The 25,045-nt window shown below is 46.5% G+C and overlaps 2 protein-coding genes across 10 annotated transcripts; one reads left to right on the plus strand and one right to left on the minus strand.

The window, feature by feature from the left end:
• Positions 1-325: 325 nt before the first annotated feature.
• Positions 326-6,691, plus strand: FGF23 (fibroblast growth factor 23). The gene is made up of 3 exons (XM_088144541.1): positions 326-619; positions 2,745-2,848; positions 3,522-6,691. The coding sequence occupies exons 1-3, from the start codon at positions 385-387 to the stop codon at positions 3,918-3,920; spliced, it is 738 nt and encodes a 245-aa protein (XP_088000667.1). The 5' UTR covers positions 326-384; the 3' UTR covers positions 3,921-6,691.
• A 2,946-nt stretch (positions 6,692-9,637) lies between these two features.
• On the minus strand, positions 9,638-24,981 carry TIGAR (TP53 induced glycolysis regulatory phosphatase). Of its 9 annotated transcripts, none has more exons than XM_088144480.1 (7): positions 24,888-24,981; positions 19,288-19,325; positions 18,229-18,350; positions 15,120-15,197; positions 13,653-13,763; positions 11,626-11,841; positions 9,638-10,572 (listed from the first exon to the last, which is right to left on the minus strand). In XM_088144480.1, the coding sequence occupies exons 1-7, from the start codon at positions 24,938-24,940 to the stop codon at positions 10,570-10,572; spliced, it is 621 nt and encodes a 206-aa protein (XP_088000606.1). In that variant the 5' UTR covers positions 24,941-24,981; the 3' UTR covers positions 9,638-10,569. The 9 variants fall into 9 exon arrangements, with proteins under 9 accessions (XP_088000606.1, XP_088000460.1, XP_088000364.1 ...); XM_088144334.1 differs by adding an exon at positions 21,866-21,997 and having other exon boundaries at positions 9,638-11,841; positions 24,888-24,963; XM_088144238.1 differs by adding an exon at positions 21,866-22,898 and having other exon boundaries at positions 9,638-11,841; positions 24,888-24,946.
• Positions 24,982-25,045: the final 64 nt, after the last annotated feature.

The following is a 25,045-nucleotide window of genomic DNA, read 5'->3' on the forward strand; positions in this document are numbered from 1 at the left end:
ACGTGGAGGGACGAGAATGGGGTTCGAGTGACAAAGTCATGGGGTGACTGTGAGATGGGGAGGCATCGGTATCCTGCCCTGGTTTTCAGGTAATCATGCAACGCCTGGTTAGTGCCCGAAAGCTGATTTGGGAAAGTGCCACAGCTATCCGAGAACTCCCTCTTCCCCCCCCCCACCCCCTGAGATCTGGGGGCATTCCTAAAATATTGCCTTGCTAAAAAAAGGCCAAGGGTGTCTCTTCCTCCCCCCGCCCCCCCCCCCCCCCAGCTGCCCTGTATAAAGGCGCGGCGAGAGGGACCCGGCGCCCAGCACCGGCGAGTCGCCTGCCCAGGAGCGGACGAGGATCGGGTGTCAGGTCCACGGCAGCCAGGCGAAGCGAGCGCCATGCCCCCAGCCCCGGCTCCAGCCCTTCTCCGCGCCCTGAGGCTGCTGCTGCCGCTGGCCGCCTGTGGCTGGGCGGCCGCGGCCGGCTTCCCCAACTTCTCCCCGCTGCTCAGCCCCAACTGGGGCAACGCCGACCACCTGCTGCACCTGTACACCTCCGGCGCGCGGAGCAGCTTCCACCTGCAGATCCACTCCAACGGCCGCGTGGACGGCAGCCCGTCGCAAACCGTGTACAGTAAGTCCCGGGCGCGAGCGAGGGGCGGCTGGGCGGCCCGCGGCTTCTCCGCGCCCTGCCTGCCTGCTTGGCCTGTGGAACTGGACGTGCGGGGGGCGGGGGGCATTTCCAGGATCGCGCCAGGGGCTCCGGGGGTTGGTCCGCAAGGACCAAGGCGCCTACCGCGCGCAACAAGCTTTCTCCGCTCAGCTCCGCTGTCTTCCAGGCGCGGAACCAACGGGCGGGTTCCCTGGGAGAGGCGGTGGGGGCGATGCTCAGGGCCATGGCAGCCGGCGGCTGCCTGGAGGGCTTTTGAAAAGGAGGAGACGGGTCGGAGCGGTCCCTAAAGCAAGGCGGTTACCTTGCTGAATGAGGGAAACCAGAAGCACGAAGTTCCCTGTAAGTTCTGCTTGTCGCTGTTGAATAATTGCATTATCCGGCTTTTACCATTTGCGATTTACGCAGAAGTAAGACGCTGTCCTCGAAATAGCAGACGGACCCTCACCCTCACCTATCCACAACTCCACAGCTTGGTAGCATGTCAAGGCACCCATTTATATTATGAACAGAATCTCCCCCCCCCCCCCCCCCGGTAATTTGGAAGAAACTGAATCCTAATGAAAAACAGTAGCGGTGATACAGTCAAAAATTAACACCGCCCTGCTTCATCTAGGTGGATCAGCCTCCATTTCACATAGGTGATGATTTTCAAAACATCTTGTTCAGTTGAATTAATTAAAGCAAACTTTACACTGATATTGGCCTCATGTCATTTGCTAGATTTGATCAAAGTTTTGCATTAATGAAGACAGGAAAAAGTTCTGGTCACCCTCTGTGGCCTGTACTGTCTTATTGGGATTTAGGGGATGTTCCAATGTTATCCATCACGCATTGCAGAAGCACCTTGTGGCTTCTTCAGACTCAACCAAGTAGGGTCAAGCCTAAGACATCTCTAGCCTGAAATTCTCTGGTGCTTAAGACAGGGCAGATTTATGCTAAACTTGCTCTGAATATCCGGAATGATCCAGATTAGAACCTTTGTGTTTCAGCCAGTCACTGATACTGGGACCAGAACTGCTCCGACCTCTTGCTCTCCCACAAAAGAATGGAGAAGCAAAATGCACGAGCTCGCTAAAGATGGCTCTGTGGCAGGAAATAAATCAGGTTGATAAAGGATGGCGCAAGCAACATCTCAGCAACCCAACAATGCAGTAATCTGTCCTAGGAATAAATTCTTAAAAGGGAATCTGCCAGGTATCTACTAGGAAATATCCACTGCATATGGCTGAATAATAGGCCATCCACCCAAAATCTTTGGACAAGGAACAAATTTAGGTAAATTAAGGTCCTTTTTACACAGTTTCTATTTAAATGGTGAAAGGCAAATAATAATAATCCGAGAAATCTGGATATTCAATTAAAGAGCTCAGAATTCAAACGTGTGTGTCCCATTACACTTACATTTGCAAGCTGGGCACCCCATTTTTTGAGGTGAAAATGTAATATTGCTCTCTCATAATAAAACTAGAATTTGGAGAGAAACCTCATCCTAAGAAAGCTCTAATTTAGATGGTATTCCTTTATTTATTTTGCATCTCAGAAGACGCTTTCGTGGCAAGCATAGTTATCCCACTCTGGCTGCTCTCTTGCCAAAGACACGGTGGCTGGAGCTCTGCTCCGTGGCCTTCCAAGTGGGACCTTCTCGGTTCTGGAGGTCTGGGGGAGACACCCTCCCTTCACGGAGATGTGGCTTGTTTCCCTCGGCTCTTGGTGGACCGTGGGTCCGCGTGTCTCTCCCGTCTCTTGTTTGGGGTCTTCTTATCTTGTGCTGCAGCTGACCTAACTTTGCACATTTGATTATTTTATCCTATCTTGGGATTATTTTATATCAGAAAAAAACCTAACGGATTACATACATAATAATATTTCTTCTGAAATCCAACTTAAAAAGAAAGTGCTACATCTTTTCTTACAATTAGGACTATTGTTCTCCCTTTTGACTGAGATCGTGGGCAGATGTTTTGCCACAGCTGGCCAGAACTTGGGAAGACTGTGAAGCAACCAGATAACAATTTGGCATCTGAGGTTGCTGTTTCTGGCTTAAGGTATGAAGAGATCTCCTAATATTCAGCTCACTCCCTTCCAGGTGCTCTGATCATCAAATCTGAAGGTGCAGGCTATGTAGTGATCAATGGCGCGAAGAGCGGACTCTTCCTTTGTATGGACATTAACGGAGATATCTTTGGATCGGTGAGTCCTAATATTCATTTAAGATCATCTGGCCTGCTTTCCCAGTGCCACAAAGCCATTAAGGACTTGTACTGTGATAGCTAACGAAGGTTTCTTTGTCTGGGAGGTGGAAAAGACAGGTTCTGTCATGCTGCAGTTCTTTTTGTTCCTTTGTCTGTAGATGTGGTGGCATAACGTGACGTGAAATGGTGCTCCCATCTTCCTCCTAGGACATCTGTGGCATGTCATAACTATTCTATAGAGAACAGTGGGGGACACACAACTCACTCCTCCCCTTGACCCCATTCTGAGCCTGACCCACAGAGCCACTGACAGTCAAGGGGGGCTGAACATGACACATGGACACAAACGCATGAGGCTCTGGGGGCAACCTCTTGCTCGAGGCCTCCCAAAACAAACAAACAAGAACTCACCATCTCTCCAGACCTTGTAGATCTCGGTCAAATCCTAATGTTCCTTGCACATTAGTTCAGTGTGGCTAAACGTGGCTGTGCATCACTGGTAAACTAGTGGGAAATGGAAGAAGTGTGAAATCACATGCCCTAAACAGTAGAAATATCAAGTATTTGGAAAATATTCAACATTTATCTAAATGTGCCGTGAAGAACTTTGGCTATAACGTACAGCTGATTTTCACTTTTGCCTTGACATTTTCTGCGTTTGCTTTCTTTAGCATTACTTCAGCTATGAGGATTGCATTTTTAAACACTGGACCCTGGAAAACGGCTACGATGTTTACCAGTCCCCCAAGTACAACTACCTAGTCAGCCTGGGGAGGGCTAAGCAGCCGCTCTTTCCCAACATGAATCCACCCGTTTACTCCCAGTTTTTAGCCAGAAGGAATGAAATCCCCTTGGTCCAGTTCAACACGCCAAGGCCTCACAGACACACGCGGGGCGCCGGGGCTGATCCCTGTGACAGCATCTTGTCAGCTGGAAAGATGCCGGAGGAAGGTGCCGGTGGGGCTCAGCTGGCCATCCGCCCCAGCTTGACCAGTTCAAATTCTGAAGAGAGAGACCCACACGGTGCCGCCCTGAACGAAAGGTTTTCCAGTCCTAGAGTGGATTCCTGAACCTGAGACAACTTGGGAGAATCTGACTCTCTCCTGAATCGTAAAAAAAGCTCAACTGTTTCTTCAGATGAATTGTTCAGAAGAAGGGGCATACGTGTGCGTGTGTTTGCGTGCTCCTAGCACTGGTCCTTACCAAACTGAATGACAAGTCTGGAAAATGGGTTATGAGAGGAGTTTTATGTATTTTGCTCGATGCACATTTTAATCTTTAAGCTTTACAACTGTAATGCTGTACAGTATAGAGTCTTGCCCGTGCCACAGTCCACACGGCCGACTGGCAGAGATTGTGCAGTTGCCAACGTCTTCTCTGTGGGTCCTGTGGCCCGATTTGCCTCCAGCCTACGGAGGATGCCTGGAACCTTCAAACCAGAAAAACCCGTGGTCAGCTGCTGCGAGAGGAGAGGGAAGGGCAAAGATCCTCCACTGCCTCCTGAATGCCCAGGCATCCGTGCAGTGAGTGCGCCTCTGAAAAATGGTGATGGGCCCAGGGCGCTGCTTCGGGACCGAGGAATCTCACCGGGAGCATCTCCCTCTGGCTGTTTCAGAGTACTCGGCTCTGCCTGGCTGAGGGTATGAATAAGACCAAGTGCTCTCACAGTGAGGTTTTTTGGTGGCCCAGGTTGTTGCAAGTCCAGCAGGCGGGGAGCCTTGAGCAAAGAGATGGGGCTTCACCTGGCTTCATCGTCCTGCGTTATGAATACGTAAGACGATGCACAGTTCTCTCTTTCAGAGGCAGCCCTCTTCCAAAACAGTGCATGACGTGACCTGTTGTCACACAGTATTCCACAACTAGTAGAAGTGGTCTGATTCAGCCAGGCTGACACCCGCGAGTTTCTCCCATTGGTCTCAACAGGACTCACTCATGACTAACCTTAGCTGGATTCAGGATACTGGCCCATCATCTCAACGTATTGGCCAAAGGTAGGCTTTGCCCAGGAAAGGCCAAATCCTGTGGTCTTGTTATGGGTTGCCTACAGCCGGATGGAGGGGAATGTGCCCATAAGCCTCCCTTCCCAGAGGAATGAGTTGCGATGCTCCATAAAGCAGCTGGCAGCCATCCCTCTGGGATGGGGTTCGAGTCCATGTCATGCCTGTCACCTCCCCCCCGCCCCCATCTCCACGATGCCAGGATTTGAGACCGGATTTTGGGAGAGGCGGTATTTGTAGCAGAACTTTGCCTAGGAAAGGTATTTGGCAGGCACAGTGCACCAGACCCCAAGAAGTTTGTACTTGGTGTTAGCTGGATCCCCATCGTATTCCCTCGGCTATCAGTGATTTATCTCCTTGTTTCCACCAAGCTGCAACTATTACTTCTTATTTATTTTGTTCTGCTGTACAATATTGCAGTTATGAATACCTTTGCTTCTTTATTTCTCATAAGCTTTATCTATGCTGAAAATGCAAGTCAGTGTCATAATGCTCAACTTTTTTCTACATGAAGTGAAACTCTGTAGGTAAAGATTACTAAGGGGGTAACGGCCTGAAGTGCATCCGGCCCAGTGTAAAAATATAATTACTTGATTGTCTCATTTTACTAATAGGGGCTTTTTGGGGGGTCAGCTAAAGCTGTAGATGAAGATATAAATCATAACTATTTGGGTACACCCGATAGAAAGATTTATATTCCTATCTACCAGGAATATGGAGCATCAGCTACTATGCAGTTTAGTACATGCAGCTTAAAAACATACTTAGAAGGATTAAAAATCAGCTCTACTGCTTCTCTTGTGGCCTTGTGGGCCCACAGTCCCACCTGTTGGGCCCCGAAAGAGAGCAGACCTCCGGCTGGGAGGGAGCAATGGTGGTTCTTCATCGGACGGAGCCTCCCCAAAGGCTAAACTGGGATTAGTGGAGTTCATATTATGATAGCACCATTTCAGGCTGCAAGCGACGAATTAACTGCTCAAATCCTGAACCAAGCCCATGGGGCAGGCAGACATTTTAAAAAACAACCTTCAGGGAAAAAAATGATGAAAACACCTCTGCCCAAAAGTCAGTTGAGATTAAATAGGGAGAAGGACTTGAGAGGGGAACGGAGGGACTCGATGCTGAACACGGAACACAGAACACTGTAATAATGTTTTCTTGCAGGTCCCATTTGGGATGCATGTGCGCAACAAAAATGAGGGTGCTTTGGAGGGAGTTGTTCGCAAGCGCATCCTGGGAAGCACCAGATCATGAGAATACAATATATGTATTTTTCTATTGCCATATTTATTTATTTATTTGAATTATTTACATATTGCAGACGTATTTATGAGTATTTATGATGTTTATTATTCTGCCCCTCAATTCTGTTTCTCAATGAAGGCAAAATAAATGTTTAATGTTTTTCAAGAAAAAAAAGTGTCCTTATTAAACACTCCTGCTTTAATCCAGTGCAGCAAGTCCAAGTTCTGAGCTTGGGCAGACTCGTGTCCTGCAAAATGAATCCCTGCAAGGCCACAGATTCCCACACCCCGCCAAGATCTCCGCGAGGCTTTTGCGTCCCTGTGGACAGGCACCTCCTCATTCGGCACAGTGGGATTCCTCCAGACTTGCCAACTACGCATCGAGCCCCTGAAGCCCCCCCCCCGGCCGCCCTCAGGAGACAGGAATGGCCCCGGGTGAGCCTCCCTTTGGCCTGGGGGGCAACTGGAAGGGAGGCCCCAAGTCCCTGGGCTGCCTGGAGCCCAGCAAGGCCTGCCCGAGTTCTGAGTCCAGGATCATTAGGAGCTGGCAGGCAATCGGGGAGGGAGGGGGCCGGAGGAGCAGCGCTGCGCCCTCCCAAAGTCAAGGCCTGCCATGGCAGAGCGTGGCAAGAGCCCCGATCCCTTCAGAAAGGGCTGGGACCAGCGCTTTGCCTCGGCTGCACCTGACACGGAGTCCGCGGGGAGTAGAAAACGAAAGGGTCCGCTCTGCTTCCTTTTAGTCTTTTTTCTTTCATTAACTGGATACAATAAAGAAAGCCATGACTTCTAAACAAAGTTATGAAGAAAGAAAAAGGAAACAGAACATGCAGGGCACCAGTTCAGAGAGACGGGCCTGAACCCCCTGCTTTCACTTAGTCCACACCTGCTCGTCCTTCAGCTGCCTTCGACTGAGCAGTGAAGGGAGAGTGCGCAGAAGGCCTTACGGCTCACGTAGCAGAGGCACTGCTGACCCCCCCTTCTTTCACGGGCTTGAGAACGACCGAGAGGGTCATTTTTAAATATGCTGCGTCTATACGGTACCTCAATAAAACCTACGTGCATCACGCCGGTGTTTGGCAGAAGCGCCTGGCCTTCTGAACGGGGAGGGCGGCAAAGCCCAACCAATGGCTGCGCGACATGCGCTGCACCCCTGAAAACAGGGCGCCACCACTGGATGCTAACCCAAAAGTGACCGCGGGCACAGGATAGGAGCTGGCAACAAGGACAGCAGATTGGATGGGGATGGACGACCTGACTCAAAGATCAGCCCAGCAGTGGGGATCAGCCCCAAGTCCCCCCCACAGATCAGTATCAAGCCAAGAATAACTGGCCTTCTTGTGCCTTCGCTGCCCTCTTTAGCAGAAAGTTACGGGTTAGTCAAGAAAGGCATCAAAAAGATGGTGCTTGGCAGCTTGTCTCCCATCACGATGACTTCTCCATCTTTGAAAGAGCTGCCCTCTTTAGCAGAATCTTGGAAGGCATCGTCCACATCTCCCCATCGGTTCTGACACAGACGGTAGATCCTGGAAAGTGTGGCTTTTACCCGTTACTTTATGCCACGCTCCCTAAGGCGCTGCCAAGTTTGCTCATTTGAATTTCAGAAGAGGGTATTTTTCACCTGCGGTCCAACTCCTCCTCCCTTCCGTTGCTCCTGCTCCCTTTGAGCACACTGTATTCTTTAACTGGTATGTCCAGTCACTGAAGTTATCCTGCCAGGTTCCTGTCACATCTGTTAAATCCTATCTGCCTTTCTGTGCTGAGAACTGAAGCTTGTCTCGATTTCCCACACTCCAAGCATCAGCACATGGGCCAAGGATGCCACGAATAGGGCAAGGTAACCTTCCTTCTGATTTTTCTCTGAGGCCCCATTTCAGCAAGACTCCCATTTTCCACAGCGCAGTAGTTTTCATCTACCTCTGTACTCCAGGATTTTCGCTTCCAAACCGCACAGGGTTCAGCTGAAAGCCCTGCTAATCCAGCTTTCCTCGCTTTTATCTATCCCTACCATGTGTAACTCCAGTAACTGAGTTTAGACCCCTCCGCCCATGACCCCAGAAACCACCCTCTCCAGCTGCACAGCCAGCCACTGCCTTGCGGGAGACCTTTTCCTTTTCTCTCTTCGTCCAGGGAATGGGAGGATGGGGCAAGAGTGTCGCCTCGGTCCTTACAACCTTGAGCTTCCTCCTGGAAAGTTCAGTGCCAGGTAGAAACTCTGGAAATCGGTGGTAGCCCCGGAGGGTCAAAGGCTTCCCCAGTGAGTCAAAAGAGGAGTTTGGGTAGGATCAGAGGGAGAAATGCGGGCAGGCTTTCAAGATTCTGATATTATACCATACAACACTACAGTTGCGTTCCTGTAATCCTTGTGGGGTCTCTTTCTTGACCTGGTCTACCTCAAAGGGCTGGCCTCTGGTCTCAAAAACTTGTTTTAATGTTATTTCTAGTGTTATACCTCTTTGTTTTTACCGGTGCTGCTTCTTTCCAACTGCCAATCTTAGGACTATAATAAAGCTTTGATTTGCTACATGCAACAAGCTCAAGGTAACCCTTAGAAGAGAAAGGTATACTGCAGAAGGATTTGCATTCTACTTAATCCAGCTCTTGGCAACAGAAAGATTCTCCCAGTTTCTTTTAACAAGATTTCAGGAAGGGGATCAGAAAAGGTTACAGAACTCTCAGCAACTGGGCTGCTTTCACTTGGAAATCTAATTTATCTCCCAGATTCTTGGGCAAAGACCCCTTTCAGTCTTTTATTCACGGTCTCTGTGTGATCTGGTGAGAAGACTTTTTCTTAACTGGAAACAGGGAATGTCCACGTGGCCAGGATGTGAATCCCAGTGCGCCCTGCTTCTGCCGAGCAACCCAGGTCTCTTCCTTCTGCTAAATATGAACGGGTGTGTCTGATGTCCCCATGGGATCACTGCAGCCTGCCAGTCCTATCCTTAATGAACCTGTTACTAGAAATAAGGAGGAAGGCGACCTCTTTCTTCCCTTTACTCTCAACCAAAGGGGCTTCTTCACATGTTGGCCTCATGGCTGCGAACACAACAGTGAAGCTGGTCTTCTCCTCCCAGCGAACGAGGCACCCCAACCAAGTTGTAATTTTGGCTAGGACACGTCTGTTGCTCATCTGCGATGGGGGAAGGGGCACACACCATGGGAGGCTGCTGTCCATTACAGCTTGGAGGGAGGGTGCACGGCCTGAGGAAGACCCAGCTGCTCTTGCTGGGACTCCTCCTTGGAAGCCCCCTGGGGAGGGTCCAATCAATTTGAAATTAACGTTAAAGGGAAATCCATTTTCAGGGGTAAATTCAACTGAATTCTATTTATTCCAAATCAGATTAGAGATGGGGAGAAAATAATGTATTCCAATTACCTTTATGATTGTGAGAACAGGCGGGGAAAGAATGTTATTTTCGTTAGGTATATGCCTATATTTGCTCTCATTTTAATTAACGCCATCCCATCCCATTTTGGGGCTAGCTGTGGCTGCCTCTGCCACTCTCCATCTTTCCTCATTAGTGTAGCTAGAGGAAAAGTCAGACTGTTGCAGCTCAGAGATATTTTAATTATCTCGAAAGTAACACTACAGTATTAGAAAGAATAACAAAACAAGTCTAAAGGCCAATAAATACAAACACTGCGAGTATTTTACATACACTGAAAGGAAATAAGTAGCATTTGACAATACAAATGAAACAATGGACTATTGTATGGTTTTATGACATGTGCTTGTGATCCCCCGCAAACGGTTCAAATACAGAGAAAACCAAAGGGACTGAAAATTATACATCTTAGATAGACACACAAGAAACCAGATCTCAGTTCTGCATATCTGAAATCAGAGCCGACGACGCACGCAAGGCAAACGCGTGTGGAGGCACCCGTTTCCTGTCTCGGAGCACCTGCACCGCGCTGCTAGGCGGCAGAGCCTTCCGGCACCTCCCGCCACCCCTCCTCCGAGCAGGTGAGGCCCCTGAGCCTCTGGCTGCCGTCCGGGAAAAGAGGCGGGGAAGCAGCGCTCGACCCACCTAATTGCGCTTTCCACAAATGTCACTTGGTGAAGTGTTATTTCCTGTTCGGCTTTGACATGTAGGTGGTACAGCATCTAAACCATAATAAGCCAACTTCCGAGTGTTAGCATACAACATAAAGACCCATGTGTTTGGTCGCCATATTACAGAGAACACGTTATCTTGCCTCCATGAATAAGGGAATAGTTCTCTCAACAGAACCACCACATTCCAGATCTAATGCCCACAAGTATCAGAATGCATCAGAATAATTCGCATTAGAGCAATAGCTTTACTGGCCAATACAAGGTGACAAAAAGTGCACAATTGTTTCAACTCTCAGTAGCATCTACGGAGCGTTGGTTGAAGAAGAACGACTGCTAGCCCCTCAATTATCTGATTCTGTTTCTTATGTTGTGTCATAAATAAGGTGGAAGGCCCAACTTCATTCTTGCTTATATTCCCCCCTCACTGTATATTAAAACAAAGGGAAAAGTTTAGAAGATGACCCGGCTCTATAGTATGATTTAAAACAACAAAAAAATCAGGTATATATTGCACTATTATTCACTTCCTGTGATTCACAGAGGGCACAGTCCACCAGGGAGGGCCCTTATGCAAGTTTTTCTAAAACCAGCTGGGATCTTGTTATCACATTAGTCTGCATCAGCACAGATGAGCTGGGGCAGAAGATTTTCACAGGGATCAGATCAGGCTATCTCCTATTTTTCTTAAAATAGTTACTGAAGTCACTTAAAACAGTTACCAAGTTACTTAAAATGATTTAAACAGGAATGAGGGAGTTTTCCCCTATGGTACTTAAACAGCCGCTATGTCTCTTAGGCAGAGCCACTCTCTCTCAGCCTTTTGCTGGGATCATCCCAAACCATGTTCCATCAACCAGTTCCACCTTTTTAGAGGCCTGCTCCTAAAACAAGAAGCTAGATTACGCTCTGGCCCACGGTCTGATCCTGATTAAATCATCTAAAGGTCATCTGTTGATTTATATGCAGTATTCAAATTCTGCCCCTTCCTTAATGGCTCAAGGAGAGCTGTTGGAACAGCTATTACTTGCAGAAACTCCTCCAGAATATAACCTTTCCCACCAGCCAGTGCTGCTTTCTTGTCTTTTTCAACAATGGTAGACAGGCAAAGAAAGACAGAAGAAAAATGAGTTTTTAAATTCTTTAGCAGAAAATTCTTTCCAACATGCCATGTCTCAAATGTAATTTAAAAGATAATGATTCTATACCGTGCATAAATACATTCTGCATGTGTAAGTTTTACAGCTGCATGCTTTCAGCTGTCATTTATGTCATGTAAATGATCACTCCTATTGAGAAAAATGCAATGGATTTTAGGTTTAACATTCTCTCTCGTTTCCAGTTTTACAAGGAACCGACTAATTCCAGTATTGGGAGTAACCAAGGACAATTCTGCCTTTGTCAAAGTGGCTGGCAAAGTACACTGCAGGTCTGCAATGAAATAGCCAACCCAGTTTCTCATGTATGCCCCGTGACTCACAACCAGGATGTTGGCTGCCAGCCCTCCTGCAGCTCCTTCAGAATTAGAATCACATTCCAGTCCACCATGGTGGTTTGGCAACAATCTGGTAGAACTTCCTTTGGCCATTTCTGTATTGTTTCCTTCTGAACTTGGAAAAACTTGCTTTTCTAGACATGCCTCCTGGGCAACAAGATTGCAAATATATTCAAAAAAATCCTTGACGCGGGCTTTTACCTAAAGCAAGGAGAAATCAGAACAAAATTGTTGCAAAGTTATTGCAAGTTAAGTTTATCAGATGAACTCTCAAATTCTGTCTCAATTTCCCTCTGAATTGAGGGGACACAAATTCCTCTGAATTGCTCCTCTGAACCTCCAACTAACTTGGCTGAACGTCTCCATTTTCCACATCAGCCGAAATAAACCTGGACATTCCAAGACCTTGGTTCATATTCATCCCCTGTGGCCCTTAGTACTTCCTGTACCTGTTCTTCCTCTTCACAGGTGAGCAGCCGCGAGGGCAACTCCTCCTTCCTCAACCACTGACTGGAAGTGCCCACTGAGGATGGAGCGGAACCACTGTCAGTCAGTGTCCCCAATCCCCGCAGGTGGTCCAGCGTAATCATCAATGGTACTGAAGGCCCTCGAGAGGCCTAACAGGACCAAGAGAGGTGCACTCCCCACATCCAGGTCCCAACAAAGGACCTCCACTACAGCAATCAGTCCTGTGACCAGGTCTGAAACCTGACTGACAAGGATACAGATAACCTGTTTCATCAAGTATACTCCGTAGCAGAGACATTACCACTGTCTCCCAAGAATGACTGGATCCAGGGAGGGTCTCTTCAGAAGGAAGTTCGCCACAGCTTCTTTCAAGGCTGCTGGCAAAATCCCGTCCTGAACAGAAGTACTGAGAAACTCTTAAATCCAGTCAGTCACACGCACACACTCTGAAAGGGCCAGGAAGGGTATGGGTCAAGGCCACAAGTGATGGAGATCATATCAGAGAGCATCCTATCCGCTTCCTTAGAGTTTATAGGACAGAAGAAATCCTAGATAATAAAGTCAGGTGTTGCCGCTGTCATCACATTGGACTCTGCTCATGAGGAATCAAGACTCAGGTGAATCTGAGAGACTCTTTTGGCAAGATGCTGTCCAAATTGATCAGGTGGGTGTAGGGGGACTTTTTGTTGATGCCTCCCTAAAAGGGAGTTTGGCATCCAAAGAGGGCTGCTAGGTGATAGCCTGCCAAAGCTAAAATTATATGTAAATCCTTCTAATAAATACAATAATTGTATTGTTCAATTTTATGTTTATCATTTTTCTCTTAATCTTTATTTTTATGCTCTCCAATCACCTTGAGCATCAGTTTGGAGGGAAAAGCAAGAAGTAAATCTAATGAATCAACAAATAAACTTCCTGGATTCCCTCAGTGATATAACGGTAGTTCTACCTCTTGTTTATACTGTGTTATCCTGTAAGTGTTTGTGCAACAACGGTGCTCTATATAAACAGGAATGACAAAATGAAAGCTGACTATGTAGCATCATCATCAAATATTGCGTGAAACTTATGAACTGAAGCAACTGTCCACAGAGGCAAATTACTAGGAGTAAATTATGCCTGTTTCTGAATGACATGTACTTGTATGTTGCCTCCATGGATGTGCGTGTGCGAGATATGTAGCTGATGCGGCTGTACGCTGGAAGGAATATAAACGATAAACTTGCATGTGAAGTGTGAATACGCATGAAGGTGTGAAAGTTTTGCACTCGTAGTGCAAATGCTGCATCTATGAATGATCTACAACTGACCCGTCGGAAAGGCTGGCACCCACGTCTACCAGCCACGGGTGCGCGAGTCCACATGCGCCTTAGCCGCCTCTTCCTTCTCCAGTTCAGCTCCAGTCTCTCTGCCTGCTGGAGGCATTTTAGCAAGACCTTTGCTGCTCTGGGGGAGTCAGGGTCAGTCCGGCCACTCACAAGTGCATAAAGACTCAGTCAGTCACTTCGCAACGGACTACAAGCCCGCCAAAACACCATCCTTACTTGATCCAGTGTTTCTCCTCCGGGAGGTGTGAAAGAGGGATACTGCTCCCCAGCAGCTTTGGCCATGGTCTTAAGATCGCCGAGAGGCCTCCCTTCTGCCACTCCGTACTTCTGTCAAGACACGAGAGCATTACGTGGCGGCGGCAATGATGCCGCTGGCATCCCACACCGAAGGGCACCAAGAAATGAAGCAAAGCAGCTCTCCCGGTGCAGCTCCTGTAGCAGCCAAATTACCTGCTTGCCCTCCATCTCTCCCCGGCTTCACCCGCCACCCTAACGTTTGCTCAAAATCTGCCTTCCTGTAACCCGAGCCCGTCCTGCCACATCCCGCAACTAAAAGGCTGGAGAAATTGTGATAAATTATTCATTTAATATGGCTATCGTATTCTGTTAAATTTAAAACCTCTCCAGTGGCAGATAGTAGGACTAGATTTGCTGAGTCAGAAGCTGCCTGAATTTATTCTGATGACAAATGCATTTCAAACTCTTGCTGCCCTCGCCCGGGGCCCTCGCCCAGGATCGCACGCCTGTGTTTCCTTCCACTCTTTCATGGCTCTTCCCGTGGCAGGGAGTGGGTTGGGCACTGGGCGGCAAGGCAAGGCTATTGTGGTCGGGCGCTTGTTTACTCGCTGGACCCGATGTTCGTCAGCCGTTACAACTTTAACGGTTGTCTAAACAGATGAGAGAAGCTGCTGCTTCTCCTGAAAAGTACCCAACTTCCTGCTTGTGTGCTGAAAGGCAATTTACTTTTCCACATGGCCTGCTGGTGTTTATCTTTGCCTCTGTTTATGGAGATGGATTATTTCCTTTTCCTTTCCCGCTTTTCACCCTCCTCTCTCTCAGTTCTCAACGACCCAATCGCAACTCTCCAATGACTCCCCTCTCCCCACCTTCCCTGCCTGATAAGGAAGGGCCCAGTTAACTCTTTCAGTGCCCCGGTGGAATGCCAGCAATCTGCCGTGCCATCACACCGTGCACACCATCAAAATTAAATAAAAAATTTGATCCAAAGAATTAAAATTTCAATGGATTCAAACGTATCTATCTAACCCCCCCCCCAATCTAAACTACAGATTCCCACAAAATCTGATGATGTAGGTATTTCAAAGATAAAACGCAGGGTGTGAATAGGGAAGAGGTCTTTTTATCACTTCCTACATTTAGTGCTGGGCAGGCAAGGCAGGCACTATGCTGTACACTAAGACCATCCTCTTGGCAAGGACTGTTTTCCTGGGCGACACTGGCTGAGGCCCCTCTTTCTTGAGGCAGAACAGCTGCCCCACCTGGTAACGGTGGTCTCTGCACACGCACAGAGCTGCAATCCGCAAAGCAAGATCGGTCCGGTCTCAGCCCGATTCTACTCAGTTCGTATTACATCTGCGCCACGGTCCATGCACCTGCCCTGCCCAGTTCAGGGTGCAGACATGAAATCTGGTATTGGTCTTCAAGTTACAATGGAATACTTACCCGTTCTCGAAGGCGGGCATCACATTTTACAGGAATCTCTTTGCAGTACTGACTATTTTTAAGAATTGAGGCTGTGGTCTGAAATGGTAAAATTAATGTTAAAAAAAAATATTCTTTTTTTAAAAAATGTATTTATTTCCAATTTAGAGGCCACCTGACTCCCTGACTACTCTGGGCAGCTTACAGATAAATAAAACAACACACAGAAATACAAGCAAGAAAGAACCGTGGCCAGCCAGAAAAACAACACCCAGGCCATTTGGCAGAGATGAGAAAGGCCACCCGCCCCCCCCGCTATTATTAGGGAATTTTCTTCCACAAATACTGAGAGTGGCATCAAGGCAGGGCCATTCCCAGAGTCTAAAGGGCCCACCTTTTTATGTCACCTTCCCCAGCTATCAACAGTTCCATGGTGTGATGCTCTTAACTGGGTTTGTTTTGTTTTTACTTGATGTCAGGTTTAGCCCAAAGAACTCCAAGAGACAGTTCAAAATCAATTCAGCTATTAGCTACAACCTCTAGCAAGAATCTTCCCAGACTGAAACCCCAGGTCCCAAGCCAGGCAGCCACAACACCGTGAATTCCTCAGGGAGGTGCCAGCCTCATCCTCTTGTGGTTCCCACGCTCTTTTGGTGAGCTAAGCAAACGCTTATCTCCCCGAGCCTGGCCTTCATAATTCCATTCCATCACACTTGGTTATCTGGAACACACTTATAGCTACAGGTAGTTCTCACTTAACAACAGTAATTGGGACTGGACTTTCTGTTGCTAAGCAATGTGGTTGTAAAGCACGACGTCATGTGACTGCGCCGCTTAGCAACTGCAGTTCCAGGACTTCCAGTTGCCATCATTAAGTGAATCCTGTGCCGCCCTTAAGCACAAGGTCACATGGTCACCATTTGTGACTTCCTGCCGGCTTCCCCACTGACTTTGCTTGTCAGAAGCTGGCAGTGAAGCTCGCAAATGGCAATCACATGACTGTGGGACTCTGCGATTATCGTAAATGCACGCTGGTTGCCAAGTGCCTGAATTGCAATCACATGACTGTGGGGATACTGGGACAGCTGCACCTGCGAGGACCCATCGTAAGTCCCCCTTGTTCAGTGTCATCATAAGTTTGAACGGTGGCTGAGCTAGTAGTCTTTAAATGAGGACTACCTGTATTGCAAACTGTTTCAGGATTTTCTGTAACAGAAGTGGAATAAAGAACACTGAAAAAATAAGGAAATGCAATACAGTAAAGCTGAATTCTGAAAGGTAAATATTTGCTTTAAAACTGAGGAGGGGCCCTTTTTGTGGTCAGGGCTGTACTTCTCTATAAGCAATTTGGGGGATGATCAGGGGCCACAGGGCACATGACAAGGCCACAAAGACATCACCTGGGGCTCCAGAGAAGAATTTTCAGCTTCTTTGAAAAGTAATTATTTGTGAGTTGGGTTTTTGGTTTTTGTTTAAATTAATACAGGCATAGCAAAACATACAATGCAGACATCAACCTTTTACAGTTCTTTAGGTTAATGTCCTATTATGCTGTAGGGCCTAAGAAGCTAAGCTGCAAATCAGAAAAAAGGACAGACTCAAACAGCTAAGGACACATTTAGACTATTCTTATGGTATGCTGGGGATGAGACAAAGGCTGAATTGCAAGAACATGCCCTATAAAAACAGTGAGTGGCTTGTGCAGACAAGTCCAAGTCCCACACCAGATCACAGTCAACACTTAGATTTAAATCAACAGCCACCTCCAGTCTGATCTGTTCCAAGAGTAAATGCTCTAAGACACAATAATTTGTCAGCATTTCAGTCAGGTGGGCAACAAACACATCTCTAGATCTCATTTATTTCTGTGGCCAGATAATGCTGCCCACAGTGATTCTGTGAGAGAATCCAATCTTCCAACTGTTTCCAAAACATCTGACTTTCCACCCTCTTTGATAGCAAGAGCAACACCATCCTTTCTGACAAAGTCAGACAGATTCCCTCCCTTCCACCAGGCTTCTGCTACAGCCACTCCACCTGGGTGTCTGAATTTCCTCATTTCGGCTCAGAAACACCTAGCTCTGGCAGAGGAACACTTGTACACCATACCCTTCTTGCTGTTGGGGTGAGCCTTTAACTTTCCTGGCTGTCCACTCCACCCATTAACCCACTTCATTTTTATTCTCTCCCCCCCCCAACTATTTAAATAGGTTAATATCTATACTTCACATATCAGTGGATCTCAAAGCAAAATATGATAATAAACCCCCCACCCCCAATCTCATTCCCATAGGATGGAGAGTTAAGACCAAAACCTTGAGAGAAGAGCTTACTCATTTGGTACAGAAATAAAATGAACATCCTAATCTCCAAGGGGGAGGTGTTCCACAGTGGTGAAACCACAGCTGATAAGACTTCAAATGCTCTAATACAGAGGAGAGTCTACTATGCCTATGAAAGAAAGGAAGCAGCAGCTACTTTAAATGCTAGAGTTCCTTTAATATTCCATTTGATTGGTTGTGTAATGGAAAAAGCATTTCCTCAAATACAGAGTTCCTAATACCCAAGGAATGAGTGCTGAACTTTTTTCGCACCAAGGCCACACTTGTCCTTTGAATGCCATGCGGTGGCACACTCAAAAAGTAGGCAAGGCCAGGACAAAGAGAGGTGATCAACTTAATTATCTTCCTCTACTGTCCAATTAAAAGTTGTAAACATTCACTAGCCACTCCTTCACTGGAGTTGTAACATCACTACAATTACATTTCTCGTATTAGTACATGAAAAATGTCATCCTGTCTCTCAAGTTGCCAAATATACCAATGGAATAATAATGATTTAAGATTGGTAATGTCTATAAAATAGAAAACAATTGTTAAAAACTAAAGGGTAGGCAAACTAATTAAAAATGGAGTATACATTCATTTTTAGTATAATTTTTAAAACTGCATTGTTAATCAATTCACTAATCATTGTAAATGTTACAATTTTATAGTATTTATCCCACAAAAAATGAACTCCAAAAACAAGCTCCTAGAATTATGATTACTATTTATTGAATTGATATGCCTCCCAATTCCCAACAATTCTAAGGATTCATTCATGTGTAATTTCACCTATGACGACTTGCCTGCTTTGCCCGAAGCAGATCACTGGTGAAGACATGAGTAAATCTGATATGACGGAGATACATCCCAGCTGCATCGGCTTGTTTGAATCCAGTGTCTGAGAGAGGCTCGTCCACACCTTGACCTGCAAGAGCCACCATGGAAATGCATCCTACAGTTAGAACAAGCATGTTTTAGCCCTCATCAGCTGCTCCTCTCCAGAGAATGGGGACAAGCATTTAAGCTACAAACAGAGGCCCTTCTAAAAGAGCTCTGGCCATCTGTGAAAGAAGTCAAAAGTTATGCAGCTGAATATGATGTATCTTCCTTTCTTTTGCCTTACGTTGTCCTAACTTGAAAACATCTGTTTGGTTATATGATCTTGTGAAGTGCCACATATGTTAATGGCTCAATAAATGGAATAAGACAGACAACCAGATTCAGCACTATCCTTATGTTTTAGTTTCATGAGGCTCTGGTCAGGAGGCAACCCCTAATCTGCTGGACACAGACCCCCAAGTCATCACAACCCCAACTGTAGAATCATGAAGAAGTTAAATTGTCACAACCAAGCTGATCAAGCTGAGTAACTCCCTGGTATACAACTCAATGATCATCTTGAAGCTACTGTAATTAAGCAATCCTCTTGGACAATTAGCAAGGACAAGTGGCAATTTTTAGGCAAGAAATGTTCCTATTATATAGGAGCTTGCCATTGTAAACTCATCAGCAAGTCCATGTCCATGTTTACTCCTGCAGGGAGGCCTTGAAAACAGACTCCCAAGCAGCTGCTTTGAGGTCACACAGAGAACAATCTCTTCTCCTGGCAGATGCCCTTCTGTCACCGACTGGGGCAACACCAATCCAGGAAAGTGCAAACCTGCAAAAGAGAAGCCCCCTTCTTCACACTGTGGAAGCAGCAAAGTCGTTTTTCAGGCTCATATGGCTGCTCCTGGCTGTCTCAGATATATGTAGTCGTAATAATTGGACAAAATAAAGCCAATAACATTTCAGTATTTAGTATCCAAATAAAAGAGGTAAAGGTAAAAGCCACTGTGATTTAATAACCATGAGAGACAAACCTTGCATTATCTTCTCTTTGTTGTATCTTGTTTCCCCACTGTGGAAAAACAAAACAGAAACCAAAAACTTGAAACAGAAGAAAACAAATTTTGATCCAGAGCCTTTAGCCAGGGATCTTTAGAGTTACTCAGCCCTTACAGCACTGACCCAGCTGGGGTATCACCGTCCTTCCCTGCTAACAAAAGACACAGCCCTCGCTGGTGGTGGGGATGAATGAAGAGGCACCAGCACATACTTCCTGGCCCTCTTAAGACACAGGGATCACTCCAGGAATCTACCAATGGCTCCTCAACCCTGACTTGATCACATGGACGTTTTCCCCCCTTCCTAGTATTTTCCCACAGGTGCAGGGTCTGCTTTTTCTGACTGACCGAATGTTGATCTGTTGGCTGCAACAGGAATTGACCAACTGGCTTGTTGCCCGTGCCTGACATCATGGGCTGAGAGAGGGGGACTGGCCCAAAGTAACCCAGCTGGCTTTCACGCCTAAGGCGGGACTAGAACTCACCATCTCTTGGTTTCTAGCTTGGTGCCTTCACCATGACACCAAACTTGCTCTCTACTTGATTACATGGACTTACCTCCCTAAAAAGAGTGGGAGAACTGTGAGAGATTAAGCAGGAAAAACTAGTCATTTTCTCAGCTGGAAGGACTGACATGAAACTGTAGAGTTTGGATTAGATACAGCCAGTGTTCTATGATCAAGGGGGAAGACTGAGATTACCAAGGTCTTCCAGTGCCAATATAAACAGTGAGTAAGAACAAGGGTCTAAGAGGGAAGGCTGACCATACATACAGAATAGGGAGGCCCAGCAGGAAGAGGACTTACTACATTCAATTCATTTCAAGGAAGATTTTTCCTCTTCAGGTTGAACTTAGACAAGAGGGTTCTGTTGTTGTTTTTCATATTACCCATCATTAATACTAACAAAGGGGGGGGGATTATGTTTATTAAGAAGACTGATGAACCGATAAATGTATAGAGCTTTAAACAAGAAAAAAGACAGCCCAATTTAAATAATCAATACTTAATTTAACATACAATTTAATTAGAAAGGATGAAAGCAATCCAGGATGACTCCTTGGCTGAGGGACACCCTCTGAGCTCTGTGTTCAATTATCTGGTCTTTCTCCATCAGAATTCAAGATAGGGTATAGAAGGTTAGCAGGTTACAGCCCTCTGTTTGTACTGACTAGGGTCTAGATCACCTTGGCATCAGCCAGGTTGCCACTTGAAAACAGACTTTCAGATTAGGTCTGGAATTTTTTTCTCATGCTTCACTAAATAATTTAATACAACAGTAAAAGTAATCAATTGACAACAAAATGATACTGTGCAATGTCCACATTAAGGTATTCAAACTGTAACTCTTAGTTAGAAAATGCCTTTAATGCTTGTGAAAAAAATCAAAATTGTCTGCTTCATTTTCACTGCTGTTGATTCAAAAATCCATAATTACAAAAATATAATTTTTAAAATCTTTATACTGGAATCTTCCTCAGTCTGGCAAATGCCATCTTTGGAAGGAAGATTTACTGCTTTCAATGTAAGACAGTCTCTACAACAGTATTCAACAGTGTTTCTACATAATTATGGAAGATTCTGGTTGAACCCCCATTTGTGTGCCCTCCAGAGCTTCCCAAGACTGCATAGTCAAAATTTGGAAGCAAAACTGTATTCTGGAACAGCAGAATGTCTCATATTTTTGAATTAACAACTAAAAGAGCTGGATGAAGTGTCTTCTACGCTTGAGAGAAAGTAAATGCTGAAGACTTTGGTCCAATATATTTATTATTAGCATCACTGTGGCCCTCAGAGGCCAATATTCTCATTTTAAAGGCTGTCTGCCCTTGAGTTATAAAGACAGAATAAAATCCTAATGTAGACTTGTAGTGAATACAGGCTTTGTGATCTCTATTTAAATTTTTGGGTTTTGCTTTTAATATATTTCATCCATCCATACATACATACATACGTGTGTGTGTGTGTGTGTGTGTGTGTGTGTATGCTGTTGCACAGGAGATTAGGTCAGGGAGTGAAAGGGATCACAAAATGAACTGTGATTTACACAGTTGAGAATCTTGCGTAATCAGGGCTCCCAACAAAACACATCTCTAGGAATCGTTCCCATGAACGCAGAAGAAACCCAAGACTGGAGTGGGGGCTGGGGGTTTCCTAAAAAGGGAGATACTAGAAACAATTCCAGTGAGAGGACACATGATTGCACAAAAAGCATTGTGAAGGTCTGTGAACGTGAAAGGAAGCATATAGTAAAACTAAGGGCAAGTCATCAAGGAAGAGTACAGACATTCAGCCCAGATTTGTAGAGACGGTATTAAGAAAACAAGTTCAGAATGAGTACAGTTTAACAAAGGCAGTTTCTTCACGTTCATTCAAAATAAAAATAAAATTGTCATTATACCACCTGCTTAATGAACAGAGCAAAATGCTAATGGGTAACAAAGAAAGCCCATATTGTGGCTCAGTCTTCTCTAAGGGATTCGTGCACTTGTCAAGAGCTGTTTGAAGGAGCAGTACACCAGCTTAAGCTCCATAGTCCATGACTATCTACTGACCTTGAATAAACTGCTACCTCCAGAACCAGGCGCACTCCCCCTTAGGATATTAGAGGCACTGGCTGATGGCCTAGCCAAATCTCCATCCATTACTTTTCAGAAATTCTGGAGAATGGGTCACTTATCAGATGACTGGAAGAGAGCAAATATTGTCCCTAACTTCAAAAACGAAAAGGAGAACCAGAGAAACACAGGTTAATCAGTCTCATACCAACCAATACCTTGGAAAATTCTAGAGCAGGTCATAAAGCGATTAATCCATAAACCCTTTTAAACAATGAAGTGATGATTAGAAGTCAGCATGGATTTGCCAAGAAATATTATCAGACTTGGTGTTTTTTGGGATGGTGTAACTTCCTTTGTTGAATGTGGGAATTTTGTGGACATCATACAAGTGGACTTAGAACCAGAGGTTACCCAATGAAATTGAATCCTGGAAGAATGAGGACAAAGGAAATATTTTTTATACAATGTATAGTTCAACTTTGGAATTCGCTACTATGAGAGGTAATGCTGACTACCAGGTTGACTGGCTTCAAGAAAGGGTTGGACTAATTCATGGAAGTCATGGAAATCAATGGCTACTAGCCTTGATGGCAGCGTGATTGCCACTCAAGGCCAGCTGCTGGGAGACTAATGGAGTTGGTTGGCCACTGTGCAGCTAGTTGGCCACTATAAGAACAGACTGCTGGACTAGATACGCCAGGGATTCAATCCAGTAGGGCACTGCTTATGTTCTTATATTTAGAAAAGCATTTAGCAAAACACCTCATGATACTCTGATTACCAAGCAATTGAAGTATAGGTTGCATGGCAAGCTCCACATGTGAATCCACAGCTGGCTTGAAAACTGTAGTCAAAGGGTGCTTATCTATAGTTCTTCATCCACTGGACTGAGGTATCAACTGGGATGCCACAGGGTTTGGTCCTGATCCCAATACGCTTCCACATTTAATTAGTTACTTGGATGAAAAGGCAGAAGGAAAGCTTAGCAAGGGCACAGCTGACAAAATTGGATACAACAGCTAATACCCTAGAAACAGAAACAAAATTTAACATGAATGAAATACAGGATGGGTGGCTCCCGGCTTGGTAATAATACACGTAAAAAGGATCTGTCACAAATTCTGTGAAAGTCAGCAGTGTGAGAATGTCTGTTAAAAAGGCAGCTTCAATAGAAGCATTGTTTCCAAAAGGAAATAATTAATAATGGGCAATAATAGTTCTACTGTCTTAAAAACTGGTAAGGGCCACCCTGAGTACTGCACTTAGTTCTGAACACCAGATTTGAAGAACAATTCAGAGAACTAGAACAGGTGCAGAGAAGCACAGCAAGGAGAGACTGAGAAAAGTGGTTATCTTTAGACTTGAGGGGAAAAAATCACTAAGGATTTTTCAAGGGGTACTATACAGAAAGGATCTATTCCTTGTCACTGCAGAGTACGGGACTTGGAACAACCATCTCAAGTTACATAAAGGGAAGTTTCTGGTTGGATGCTAGGAAAATCTTCCTAATGGTTAGAACAGCTAAGAGTAGAACCATTTCCAGAGGAAGATATGAGCTCTTCTTCACTAGATGTATTCAAGGAAATGCAGGACAGCAATCTTTGGGAGATACCTTAATTTGAATTTCTGCATTGAAAGGTTCTTTCCAGTTCAAGGATTCCCAGAGAGGTCAGCTGAGCAATAGTTACTGGAGGCATGTTGTACACTAAGGTACTGCTGAAGAGTACCTTTGGTAATGTTGTATTCAGGGACGATTAGGGCTACTCCATATTCGTTTCAGTGGAGCAAACTGAAACTGTTGCATTATTGTTTTCAGTCTTGAATGTGGTCTAAAATGAAGTCCACCCGTAAACCTGTGTCCTCCCCCTGCCCCCTGAAATCCATGGTGTGGATAGGAGTAGTTTGACTTGCATTCACTGACCAAGGAGGACTAGAGGGCCTTCTGTAAGCCCTACACTCTTACAGGAGAGCCAAGACCTTGAAGAACTGAGTTTCCTGGAATAATCATGTGACATGAGGTTTGACTTGGTACAGTATGTAAAGTATAGATTACCTATCTTGAGCACATGGTGCAGTAGCAATAGGCCTTTACTGGGCACTCAGGAAAGATCAGAGATTCTGCTGATATTCATCTGACTCCCTCTCACCAGTGATGGAGATGGTTTCAAATTGGCTGCTGAGGACCTTCAGAAGTCCTCTGAGGAAATTTAACATACATAACGACACCATTGGATTGGGGTGTCTCATGATTCCAGATACTGCTCAAAAGTGGCATTAATGGCTGCCTGGCAGTTAGATCAGGGGTAGTATGTAGTGGAAAGGTGTAAAACTACAGCCAACCACCTGAGCGATATGTCCACAAACTGGGTAGTAAACTGCGAGCCCTACCTGAGCTGGGGCATCTCGGTACACAGATACTGAGTACAAGAAGTGGAAGTGGAAAACGCTGAAAGAAAACCTAAGCAATGTCTCAAACTGATGGGGCAGCCATAAGCCAGCGATCCACGCAGGCAAACAGATAATCGCGACTGCATTGTGGCCTTCCGCGGACCAGCGATGAAGTCCACGGGGATGGCCTTCGGTGGGCCAGACGCTCAAGCAGCCCCGCGAGCCTGTCTGGGCGAGGAAAACGGCCGCCCCCGAACAGAGCCCCCGCGGGGGAGGCGCCTCCTTTTCTGCGCCAGGCGATGGCGATGCGGCCCAGACGCCCCTCCGCCCCGAAGCAGCATCCCACCCGGGCTCCTCCATTGCCGCGCTTCTTCGGCCCAGGCTCGGCCGCAGGCGCAAATCCCCCGCGGGAGAGGCGGGTCGCCCCCTTCCCCGGGCCAGGACGGAAGGGGAGGCTGCCCGCGCGCGGGGCCAAGGCCCGCAGAGGCCCACCGGGGTAGCCGGCGCCGGCGGGACACCCGCCCGCCTGAGCGGCCGCGAAGTCGGAGGCCGAACGCCGCGATGGAGGGGGCGACGGTCCTGCCGCCCGGGGCCCCTGCCCGGCCTCCAGCCCGGCGCGGATACTCACTGCCGGACGACCGTTAAGCAGAAGGCAGCCATGCCTCGCGCCGCCGCCCGCATAGATGACGTCACGCCGGCGCCGCTCCCGGGCCAATGGGCGCGCCCCGCGGGGCCGCGGCGGGGCGTCGCAAGAGGAGGCGGGGCCGCCCCGCCCCGAGGCCCGCC

Source organism: Python bivittatus, unplaced genomic scaffold (genome assembly GCF_059951505.1).
Source record: "Python bivittatus isolate LINGU-HERP-01145 unplaced genomic scaffold, Pbiv_v1 ctg000010_np1212, whole genome shotgun sequence".
Classification (NCBI taxonomy): domain Eukaryota; kingdom Metazoa; phylum Chordata; class Lepidosauria; order Squamata; family Pythonidae; genus Python; species Python bivittatus.